Source organism: Cololabis saira, chromosome 22, assembly GCF_033807715.1.
Source record: "Cololabis saira isolate AMF1-May2022 chromosome 22, fColSai1.1, whole genome shotgun sequence".
NCBI classification, from domain to species: domain Eukaryota; kingdom Metazoa; phylum Chordata; class Actinopteri; order Beloniformes; family Belonidae; genus Cololabis; species Cololabis saira.
Genome location: NC_084608.1, coordinates 34,222,256 through 34,235,040, shown reverse-complemented (window position 1 = coordinate 34,235,040; position 12,785 = coordinate 34,222,256). Strand labels below are relative to the sequence as shown.

The 12,785-nt window shown below is 54.3% G+C and overlaps 1 protein-coding gene across 1 annotated transcript in view; it reads left to right on the top strand.

The window, feature by feature from the left end:
* rreb1a (ras responsive element binding protein 1a) overlaps positions 1-12,785 on the top strand; it is a gene marked incomplete at its 5' end in the record, with an annotated part of 97,287 nt that overhangs the window by 43,739 nt on the left and 40,763 nt on the right. Inside the window, 3 exons of the mRNA XM_061713228.1 lie at positions 10,797-10,903; positions 10,981-11,194; positions 12,724-12,785. The exon at positions 12,724-12,785 is cut by the window's right edge and continues 11 nt beyond it. Of these exons, the coding sequence (XP_061569212.1) occupies positions 10,797-10,903; positions 10,981-11,194; positions 12,724-12,785 (383 nt within the window). The remainder of the gene's footprint in view (positions 1-10,796; positions 10,904-10,980; positions 11,195-12,723) is intronic.

The window sequence follows — 12,785 nt, the reverse complement described above, 5'->3', positions numbered from 1 at the left end:
CACCACCCACTCACCCACCACCACACCACCCACCCACCCACCACCACCCACCCCTCCACCCACCCACCACACACCCACCCACTCACCACCCACCCACCCTCCCACCCACCCCACCCACACACCCTCCTCACCACCCACCCACCCTCCCACACACCCACCAACCACCACCACCACCCACCCACCCACCACCTCCACCCACCCACTCACCCACCAACCACCCACCACCCACCCTCACACCCACCCATCCCCACCCACCCACCCTCTCCCTCTCCCACCCTCCACTCATCCCACCCTCTCACCCACCCACACCCTCCCACTCTCCACCTCCTCACTCCACCCACCACCACCCACCCTCTCACCCACCACCACCACCCACTCTCCCACCCACCACCTCCCATCCCTCCCTCCACCCTCCACCCTCCCACCTCCCACCCTTCCACCCACCATCACTCAACCCTCCCACCCTCCCACCCACCTCACCCACCCATCCTCACTCACCGCACCATCCTCCCTCTCCTCCATCCCTCCACACACCATCTCCACCTTCCTTCCTCCTCTCATCCACCACTCCCATCCCTCCATCCACCCTCTCTCACCTCCCTCCATCCCTCATCCCCACACCCTCCACCTCACTCCATCCCTCCACTCTCCTCACCCTCCATCCCTCACTCCACCTCCTCCTCCATCCCACCATCTCTCCATCTCCATCTCTTCCTCCTCCATCCCTCCTCCATCACCATCCCTCCATCCTCATCTCTCCATCCCTCCATCCTCCCTCCATCCTCCCTCCATCTCACCATCCCTCCTCTCATCCTCCATCCCATCCCTCCCTCCTTCCCACCTCCATCTCCATCTCTTCCTCCCTCCATCCTCCATCCTCCATCCTCCATCTCTCATCCCTCCATCTCTTCATCCTCCATCCCTTCATCCCTCCATCTCTCATCCCTCCATCCCTCCATCCCTCCATCTTTCATCCTCCATCCCTCCATCCTCCATCCCTCCATCTCTCATCTCCTCTCATCCCTCCATCTCCATCTCCATCTTCATCCCTCCATCTCCATCTCTCCATCTCTCCATCTCTTCTCCTCCATCCCTCCATCCCTCCATCCCTCCATCTCTCCATCCCTCCATCTCTTCATCCCATCCTCCCTCCATCCTCATCCTCCATCTCCATCCATCTTCCATCCCTCCATCCCTCATCTCTCCATCCCTCCATCCTTCCATCCTCCATCTTCTCATCCCTCCATCCTCCATCCCTCCATCTTCCATCTCTCATCCCTCCATCCCTCCATCCCTCCATCTTCCATCTTCCATCTCTCCTCCTCCATCCCTCATCCTCCATCTCTCATCCCTCCATCCCTCCATCCCTCCATCCTTCATCCCTCCATCTCTCCATCCCTCCATCTCTTCCCTCATCTCCATCCCTCCATCCTCCATCCTCCATCCCTCCATCCTCCATCCCTCCATCTCTCCATCCCTCATCCCTCCATCTCTCCATCCCTCCATCCTCCATCTTCCATCCCTTCATCCCTCCATCCTCCATCCTCCATCTCTCCATCCTCCATCTCTTCATCCCTCCATCCCTCCATCCCTCCATCTCTCCATCCCTCCATCCCTTCATCCTCCATCCCTCATCCTTCCATCCCTCCATCTCTCCATCCTCCATCTCTCATCCTCATCCCTCCATCTCTCATCCTCCATCCCTCCATCCTCCATCTCCATCCCTCCATCTCTCATCCTCCATCTCTCCATCTCTCATCCCTCCATCCTCCATCTCATCTCCATCCCTCCATCCCTCCATCTCTCCATCCCTCCATCTCTCCATCCCTCCATCCCTCCATCTCCATCCCTCCATCCTCCATCTTTCCATCCCTCATCCCTCCATCCCTCCATCTCTCCATCCCTTCATCCCTCCATCTCTCCATCTCTCATCCCTCCATCCCTCCATCTCTCCATCTCTCCATCCTCCATCCCTCCATCCCTCATCCTCCATCCCTCCATCTCTCCATCTCTCATCCTCCATCCCTTCCATCCCTCCATCCTCCATCTCTTCATCCCTCCATCCTCATCTCTCCATCTCTCCATCTCTTCATCCCTCCATCCCTCCATCCCTCCATCTCTCATCCCTCCATCCCTCCATCCCTCCATCCATCCATCCCTCCATCTCTTCATCCCTCCATCCCTCCATCCCCCATCTCTCCATCTCTCATCCCTCCATCCTCCATCCTCCATCCTCCATCCTCCATCTCTTCATCTCTCCATCCTCCATCCCTCCATCCTCCATCTCTCCATCCCTCCATCTCTTCATCCCTCCATCCCTCCATCCCTCCATCTCTCCATCTCTTCATCCCTCCATCCCTCCATCCCTCCATCCCTCCATCCCTCCATCTCTCATCCTCTTCATCCCTCCATCCTCCATCTCTCCATCCCTCCATCTCTCATCCCTCCATCCCTCCATCTCTCCATCCTCCATCTCTCATCCCTCCATCCCTCCATCTCTTCATCCCTCCATCCCTCCATCTCTCCATCTCTCCATCTCTCCATCTCTTCATCCCTCCATCCCTCCATCCTCATCCCTCCATCCCTCCATCTCTCATCCCTCCATCCCTCCATCTCTCATCCCTCCATCCCTCCATCCTCCATCTCTTCATCCCTCCATCCCTCCATCCCTCCATCCTCCATCCCTCATCTCTCCATCCCTCCATCCCTCCATCTCTTCATCCCTCCATCCCTCCATCTCTCATCCTCCATCCCTCCATCTCTCCATCTCTCCATCCCTCCATCTCTTCATCCTCCATCCCTCCATCCCTCCATCCCTCCATCCCTTCATCTCTCCATCCCTCCATCCCTCCATCCCTCCATCCTCATCCCTCCATCTCTCATCTCTTCATCCCTCCATCCCTCCATCCCTCATCCCCATCCCTCCATCTCTCCATCCCTTCATCCTCCATCTCTCCATCCTTCATCCCTCCATCTCTCATCCCTCCATCCCTCATCCCTCCATCCTCATCTCCATCCTCCATCCCTCATCTCTCATCCTCCATCCTCCATCTCTCCATCCTCTCCATCTCTCCATCCCTTCAGCCCTCCATCCCTCCATCCCTCCATCCTCCATCCTCCATCCCTCCATCCCTCCATCTCTCATCCTCCATCCCTCATCCCTCCATCCTCCCTCATCTCTCCATCTCTCATCCCTCCATCCCTTCATCCCTCCATCTCTCCATCCCTCCATCCTCACCCTCATCCCTCCATCTCTCCTCATCCCTCCAGCCCTCATCCCTCCATCTCTTCATCCCTCCATCCCTTCATCTCTCCATCCTCATCCTCATCCCTCACTCCATCCTCATCCCTCCATCCATCCATCCCTCCATCCCTCCATCCTCCTCCTCATCCTCATCTCCATCCCTCCCTCCATCCCTCCATCCCTCATCTCCATCCTCCATCCTCCATCCCTCCATCCCTCCATCCTCATCCTCATCATCCTCCATCTCATCATCTCTCCACCTCCATCCCTCCATCTTCCATCCCTCCAACCCTCCATCCCTCCATCCCTCCATCCTCCATCTCTCCATCTCTCCATCCCATCCTCCATCCCTCCATCCTTCATCTACTCCATCCCTCCATCCTCATCTCCTCATCCCTCCATCCCTCCATCCCTCCATCCTCCATCCCTCCATCCCTCCATCTCTCCATCCTCATCTCTTCATCCCTCCATCCCTCCATCTCTCCATCCCTCCATCTCTCCATCTCTCCATCCCTCCATCCCTCCATCCTCATCTCTCCATCCCTCCATCCCTCCATCTCTTCATCCTCCATCTCTCCATCCCTCCATCCCTCCATCCCTTCATCCTCCATCCTCCATCCTTCATCTCTCCATCCCTCCATCCCTCATCTCTCCATCCCTCATCCTCATCTCTCATCCCTCCATCCCTCATCTCTCCATCCCTCCATCCTCCATCTCTCCATCCCTCCATCCCTCCATCTCTCCATCCCTCCATCTCTCCATCCCTCCATCTCTCCATCCCTCCATCTCTCCATCCCTCCATCTCTCATCCTCCATCCCTCCATCTTCCATCCTTCATCCCTCCATCATCCCTCATCCCTCCATCTCTTCATCTCTCCATCCCTCCATCCCCCATCTCTCCATCCCTCCATCTCTCCATCTCTCCATCTCTCATCCCTCCATCCCTCCATCCCTCCATCCCTCCATCCCTCCATCTCTTCATCCCTCCATCCCTCCATCCTCCATCCCTCCATCATCCTCCATCTCTTCATCCCTCCATCCCTCCATCTCTCCATCCCTCCATCATCCTCCATCTCTTCATCCCTCCATCCCTCCATCCCTCCATCCCTCCATCATCCCTCCATCCTCCATCCCTCCATCCCTCCATCCCTCCATCCCTCCATCCCTCCATCCCTCCATCCCTCCATCTCTTCATCCTCCATCCCTCATCTCTTCATCTCTTCATCCCTCCATCTTTCCATCCCTCCATCTTTCCATCCCTTCATCCCTCCATCTTCCATCCCATCTCTTCATCCCTCCTTCTTCATCCTCCATCTTCCTCCTCCATCTCTCATCTCTTCATCCCTCCATCTTTCCATCCCTCCATCTTTCATCTCTCATCTCTTCATCCCTCATCCCTCCATCCCTCCATCTCTCCATCTCTTCATCTCTCCATCCCTCCATCTTTCCATCCCTCCATCTTCCATCCCTTCATCCCTCCATCTTTCCATCCCTCCATCCCTCCATCCCTCCATCCCTCCATCTCTCCATCCCTCCATCCCTCCATCTCTCCATCCCTCCATCCCTCCATCTCTCATCCTCATCCCTTCATCCTCCATCCCTCCATCCCTCCATCCATCTCTCCATCCCTCCATCTCTCCATCCTCCATCCCTCCATCTCTCATCCCTCATCCCTCATCCCTCCATCTTTCCATCCCTCCATCTCCATCTCTTCATCCATCCATCCCCATCCCTCATCTCTCCATCCCTCCATCCCTCCATCCCTCCATCTCTCCATCCTCCATCCCATCATCCTCACCCTCCATCCCTCATCTCTCCATCCCTCATCCCTCCATCCTTCATCTCCATCCTCCATCCCTCCATCCCTCCATCCCTCCATCTCTCCATCTCTCCATCTCTTCATCCCTCCATCTCTCCATCCCTCCATCTCTTCATCCTCCATCCTCCATCTCTCCATCTCTCATCTCTCATCCCTCCATCCCTCCATCCCTCCATCCCTCATCTCTCCATCCTCCATCCCTCCATCCTCCATCTCTCCATCCTCCATCTCTCATCCCTCCATCTCTCCATCTCTTCATCCTCCATCTCTTCATCCTCATCTTTCCATCTCTCCATCTCTTCATCCCTCCATCTCTCCATCCCTCCATCTCTCCATCCCTCCATCTCTCCATCCCTCCATCTCTCCATCCCTCCATCTCTCCATCCTCCATCCTCCATCTCTTCATCCTCCATCTTCCATCCCTCCATCTCTTCATCCCTCCATCTCTCCATCCTCCATCCCTCCATCTCTTCATCCCTCCATCCCTCCATCCCTCCATCCCTCCATCTCTCATCTCTCCATCCCTCCATCCTCCATCCTCCATCCCTCCATCTCTTCATCCTTCATCTCTCCATCCCTCCATCCCTCCATCCTCCATCCCTCCATCTCTCCATCCTCCATCCCTCCATCCCTTCATCTCTCCATCCCTCCATCCCTCCATCCTCCATCTCTCCATCTCTCCATCTCTTCATCCTCCATCTCTTCATCCCTCCATCCCTCCATCTCTCCATCTCTCCATCTCTCATCCCTCCATCCCTCCATCCCTCCATCCCTTCATCTCTCCATCCCTCCATCCCTCCATCCCTCCATCTCTCCATCTCTCCATCTCTTCATCCCTCCATCTCTCCATCTCTCATCCCTCCATCTCTCATCCCTCCATCTTTCCATCTCTCCATCTCTTCATCCCTCATCTCTCCATCCCTCCATCTCTCCATCCCTCCATCTCTCCATCCCTCCATCCCTCCATCTCTTCATCCCTCCATCTTTCCATCCCTCCATCTCTTCATCCCTCCATCTCTCCATCCCTCCATCCCTCCATCTCTTCATCCCTCCATCCCTCCATCCCTCCATCCCTCCATCTCTCCATCTCTCCATCTCTCCATCCCTCCATCTCTCCATCTCTCCATCTCTTCATCCCTCCATCCCTCCATCCCTCCATCTCTCCATCCCTCCATCTCTCCATCCCTCCATCTCTCCATCCCTCCATCCCTCCATCTCTTCATCCCTCCATCTTCCATCCCTCCATCTCTCATCCCTCCATCCCTCCATCCCTCCATCCCTCCATCCTCCATCCTCCATCCTCATCCCTCCATCCCTCCATCTTCCATCTCTCCATCCCTCCATCCCTCCATCCCTCCATCTCTTCATCCCTCCATCCCTCCATCCCTCCATCTTCCATCTCTCCATCCCTCCATCTTTCCATCTCTCCATCCCTCCATCCCTCCATCCCTCCATCCCTCCATCTCTTCATCCCTCCATCTCTCCATCCCTCCATCTCTCCATCCCTCCATCTTTCCATCCCTCCATCTCTTCATCCCTCCATCTCTTCATCCCTCCATCTCTCCATCCCTCCATCCCTCCATCTTTCCATCTCTCCATCCCTCCATCTCTTCATCCCTCCATCTCTTCATCCCTCCATCTCTCCATCCCTCCATCTCTCCATCTTTCCATCTCTTCATCCCTCCATCTCTCCATCCCACCATCCCTCCATCTCTCCATCCCTCCATCCCTCCATCCCTCCATCTCTCCATCCCTCCATCCCTCCATCCCTCCATCTTTCCATCTCTCATCCCTCCATCCCTCCATCTCTCCATCTCTCCATCCCTCCATCTCTTCATCCCTCCATCTCTCCATCCCTCCATCCCTCCATCTCTCCATCCCTCCATCCCTCCATCCCTCCATCTTTCCATCTCTCCATCCCTCCATCCCTCCATCTCTCCATCTCTCCATCCCTCCATCTCTTCATCCCTCCATCCCTCCATCTCTTCATCCTCCATCCCTCCATCTCTTCATCCCTCCATCCCTCCATATTTCCATCCCTCCATCTCTCCATCCCTCCATCATCCCTCCATCCCTCCATCTCTCCATCTTTCCATCTCTTCATCCCTCCATCCCTCCATCTCTTCATCCCTCCATCCCTCCATATTTCCATCCCTCCATCCCTCCATCCCTCCATCATCCCTCCATCCCTCCATCTCTCCATCTTTCCATCTCTTCATCCCTCCATCTTTCCATCCCTCCATCTTTCCATCCCTCCATCTTCCATCCTCCATCTCTTCTTCTCTTCATCCCTCCATCTTCCATCCCTCCATCCCTCCATCCCTCCATCTCTCCATCTCTTCATCCCTCCATCTCTCATCCCTCCATCTTTCCATCCCTCCATCTTTCCATCCCTCCATCCCTCCATCCCTCCATCTCTTCATCCCTCCATCTTTCCATCCCTCCATCTCTCCATCCCTCCATCTCTTCATCTCTTCATCTCTTCATCCCTCCATCTCTTCATCCCTCCATCTCTTCATCCCTCCATCTCTTCATCCTCCATCTCTTCATCCCTCCATCTCTTCATCCCTCCATCCCTCCATCTTTCCATCCCTCCATCTCTCCATCTCTTCATCCCTCCATCTCTCCATCCCTCCATCCCTCCATCTCTCATCCCTCCATCCTCCATCCCTCCATCTTCCATCTCTCCATCTCTCCATCCCTCCATCCCTCCATCCCTTCATCCCTCCATCTTTCCATCTCTCCATCTCTCCATCCCTCCATCCCTCCATCCCTCCATCTCTCCATCTCTCCATCCCTCCATCCCTCCATCTTTCCATCTCTTCATCCCTCCATCCCTCCATCTCTCCATCCCTCCATCCCTCCATCTTTCCATCTCTCCATCTCTCCATCCCTCCATCCCTCCATCTCTCCATCCCTCCATCTTTCCATCCCTCCATCCCTCCATCCCTCCATCTCTCCATCTCTCCATCCCTCCATCTCTTCATCCCTCCATCCCTCCATCTTTCCATCTCTCCATCTCTTCATCCCTCCATCCCTCCATCCCTCCATCTCTTCATCCCTCCATCTCTCCATCCCTCCATCTCTTCATCCCTCCATCCCTCCATCCCTCCATCTCTCCATCCCTCCATCTTTCCATCCCTCCATCCCTCCATCTCTTCATCCCTCCATCCCTCCATCTCTCCATCCCTCCATCTCTTCATCCCTCCATCCCTCCATCCCTCCATCTCTCCATCCCTCCATCCCTCCATCTCTTCATCCCTCCATCCCTCCATCCCTCCATCTTTCCATCCCTCCATCTCTTCATCCCTCCATCTCTTCATCCCTCCATCTCTTCATCCCTCCATCCCTCCATCCCTCCATCCCTCCATCTCTTCATCCCTCCATCTCTTCATCCCTCCATCCCTCCATCCCTCCATCCCTCCATCTTTCCATCTCTCCATCCCTCCATCTCTTCATCCCTCCATCTCTCCATCTCTCCATCCCTCCATCCCTCCATCTTTCCATCTCTCCATCTCTCCATCCCTCCATCCCTCCATCTCTCCATCCCTCCATCCCTCCATCTTTCCATCTCTCCATCTCTCCATCCCTCCATCCCTCCATCCCTCCATCCCTCCATCTTTCCATCTCTCCATCTCTCCATCCCTCCATCCCTCCATCTCTCCATCCCTCCATCCCTCCATCTTTCCATCTCTCCATCCCTCCATCCCTCCATCCCTCCATCCCTCCATCTTTCCATCTCTCCATCCCTCCATCCCTCCATCCCTCCATCCCTCCATCCCTTCATCCCTCCATCCCTCCATCTCTTCATCTCTTCATCCCTCCATCCATTCATCCCTGTAGTCCTGCAGACCCCTGTAGTCCTGCAGACCCCTGTAGTCCTGGAGACCCCTGTAGTCCTGGAGACCCCTGTAGTCCTGGAGACCCCTGAAGTCCTGGAGACCCCTGTAGTCCTGGAGACCCCTGTAGTCCTGGAGACCCCTGTAGTCCTGGAGACCCCTGTAGTCCTGGAGACCCCTGTAGTCCTGGAGACCCCTGAAGTCCTGGAGACCCCTGAAGTCCTGCAGACCCCTGTAGTCCTGGAGACCCCTGAGTTCCTGGAGACCCCTGAAGTCCTGGAGACCCCTGAAGTCCTGGAGACCCCTGTAGTCCTGCAGACCCCTGTAGTCCTGCAGACCCCTGTAGTCCTGGAGACCCCTGTAGTCCTGGAGACCCCTGAAGTCCTGGAGACCCCTGTAGTCCTGCAGACCCCTGTAGTCCTGCAGACCCCTGTAGTCCTGTAGATCAGAAACCACATCTCTGTGAGGCGGCGGGACAGGAAGTGGCTCTGCAGAGCTGTAATTAGCCCCCGGTCCCCGTGGAAACAGGTGTGGGCCCTAAACCCGGGCCGGGCCCCCTCTCATCCAGTGGGCTCCGGGCCAGGGGGGGGGGGGGGGGCGCAGGTGAAACCAGACGCTGCACAGAGGCATGCTGGGAAAGCTGCCCGGACCGGCTATTCTGGTCCTCGACCTTCAACCTTCACACACCCGGACCGGGGGGGGGCGTCTCCGTGGTAACGGCTCCGGCCCAGCTCAGCCTCCAGAACCTCTGGAGACCTGATGGAGGTCCAGACCGGCTGGTTCTGGTGTAGTCCTTTCAAAATAAAACACCAGGAAACACAAAACTTTTGTTTAATAAACAAACTTTTATTTTCTTACTTTATGAAGTCAGAATTTCATCTCTTATTCTGAAACTAGCTAAACTTGAAATTTTATTTTGAAAATCAATTTTTTTTGCCTTCTTCCGACGTAACGAGGGCCTTTTTGCCCACCTAAACGTGCCCCAAAAGTCACCAAATTTTCACCCGGCGATAAATGTGATATTTAATGGTTTGCATTAATGGGCGTGGCCTAACGGCTCAACAGCGCCCCCTAGAAAACTTTGTGCCTCAAGCCCCACAATACGGTTTGACGTACATGCATGAAAATCGGTACACACCTGTATCATGTCCCAACTAAAAGAAAAGTCTCTTGACGCCATGGCCAAAACCCAACAGGAAGTCGGCCATTTTGAATTAATTGTGTAATTTTGGCGAAATTTATGCCATTCATTCGGCAGTTAATACGGGCCGAACCGTATTGTGCACCCAGGTGTTTTATACATCAAAATGTGTGTCTCCATCCTGCGACTACGCGCATTACTTTTCTCTTTCAAAAGCGTTACCGTGGCGATGCTAAAAAGCGCGCCCACCCTTCATCTTGGTCCATATTTGATAGTTCCTACTTTCTCCCGTAACCTTTGAATGGTTTGACATAGAGACTCGTGGGTGGTGTCATCGGACTCGGTTTTGAGTCCTTGACTTTTATTGGTGAAAATTGCACGTGCGAGGGCCCGTTCATCGCTGCTTGCAGCTTTAATTATTTATTATTGTTGTTATAATTATTTCACTTCAAGCCTGTAAAGTCAGAATTCTGTCGATTTAGATTATTTGGTTTGAGAAAGTGAAAACGTGAAAAAGTTGAGGGATTCTGAGTATTTTATCTTGGACTGAGTGCTGGTTTAGTCCTTTCAAAATAAAACTCCAGGAAACATAAAACTTTATTACTCTCACTTTATGGAGTCAGGATTTGATCTTTTATTCTGAAACTACGTGAAGCCAAACTTTTTACTTATTTATACTTATTTCCCGCAGAAACGACGTCATAATGAGGTCACGTTTTATTATTGTTATTAACGGTTTCCTCTCTTCTCTAGCTGCCATGGAAACTCCCCCGAGGAGCCGCAGCAGGAGGGCGGAGCCAAGGCCCAGATCAAACAGGAAGAGGAGGAGCCTAAGGAGGAGAGAACGCCCCTCCTCTCGGGTACGAAGCGCCGCTAGCCGCTAGCATGTTCACGTCCTCAGAGGTCAAAGTTCAAGCACTCGTGACTCGTCCTGCAGGAGCCGTCAATGGCGACTCGGAGGGAGAGAAGGACGGAGGAGAGGAGGCGGAGAACGGAGACGCCGGCGGAGGCGTCGCCGCGGAAACCGCGGGAGGAGAAGACCTGTCCTCCATCAACGCCATGATGTCAGCAGTGATGTCAGCAGCAGGGACCATCAATGGAGAGGGAGGGGGCGGAGCCACGTCGGCCAGCTCCTCCACTGGCCCCTCCCCAGGTGACTAGGGAGGGACCTGTCCGGGTTCTGGGAACTAGACTCGTTAGGGAACCAGAACCAGACCTGTAGAGACTCGTTAGGGAACCAGACCTGTAGAGACTCGTTAGGGAACCAGACCTGTAGAGACTCGTTAGGGAACCAGAACCAGACCTGTAACGACATGTTAGGGAACCAGACCTGTAGAGACTCGTTAGGGAACCAGACCTGTAGAGACTCGTTAGGGAACCAGACCTGTAGAGACTCGTTAGGGAACCAGACCTGTAGAGACTCGTTAGGGAACCAGAACCAGACCTGTATAGACTCGTTAGGGAACCAGACCTGTAGAGACTCGTTAGGGAACCAGACCTGTAGAGACTCGTTAGGGAACCAGACCTGTAGAGACTCGTTAGGGAACCAGAACCAGACCTGTAACGACATGTTAGGGAACCAGACCTGTAGAGACTCGTTAGGGAACCAGAACCAGACCTGTAGAGACTCGTTAGGGAACCAGACCTGTAGAGACTCGTTAGGGAACCAGAACCAGACCTGTAACGACATGTTAGGGAACCAGACCTGTAGAGACTCGTTAGGGAACCAGAACCAGACCTGTAGAGACTCGTTAGGGAACCAGACCTGTAGAGACTCGTTAGGGAACCAGAACCAGACCTGTAGAGACTCGTTAGGGAACCAGACCTGTAGAGACTCGTTAGGGAACCAGACCTGTAGAGACTCGTTAGGGAACCAGAACCAGACCTGTAACGACATGTTAGGGAACCAGACCTGTAGAGACTCGTTAGGGAACCAGAACCAGACCTGTAGAGACTCGTTAGGGAACCAGACCTGTAGAGACTCGTTAGGGAACCAGAACCAGACCTGTAGAGACTCGTTAGGGAACCAGAACCAGACCTGTAGAGACTCGTTAGGGAACCAGACCTGTAGAGACTCGTTAGAGAACCAGAACCAGACCTGTAGAGACTCGTTAGGGAACCAGACCTGTATAGACTCGTTAGGGAACCAGAACCAGACCTGTAGAGACTCGTTAGGGAACCAGACCTGTAGAGACTCGTTAGGGAACCAGACCTGTAGAGACTCGTTAGGGAACCAGAACCAGACCTGTAGAGACTCGTTAGGGAACCAGAACCAGACCTGTAGAGACTTGTTAGGGAACCAGAACCAGACCTGTAGAGACTCGTTAGGGAACCAGAACCAGACCTGTATAGACTCGTTAGGGAACCAGACCTGTAGAGACTCGTTAGGGAACCAGACCTGTAGAGATTCGTTAGGGAACCAGAACCAGACCTGTAGAGACTCGTTAGGGAACCAGATCTTTAGAGACTCGTTAGGGAACCAGAACCAGACCTGTAGAGACTCGTTAGGGAACCAGAACCAGACCTGTAGAGACTCGTTAGGGAACCAGAACCAGACCTGTAGAGACTCGTTAGGGAACCAGACCTGTAGAGACTCGTTAGGGAACCAGACCTGTAGAGACTCGTTAGGGAACCAGAACCAGACCTGTAGAGACTCGTTACTAACTTCCGTTCCCTCTCTCAGCCCGTCGCCCAGTAAATCCCTGACGGCCGCCATGAGAGCTCCGCCCAGCCGCAACGCAA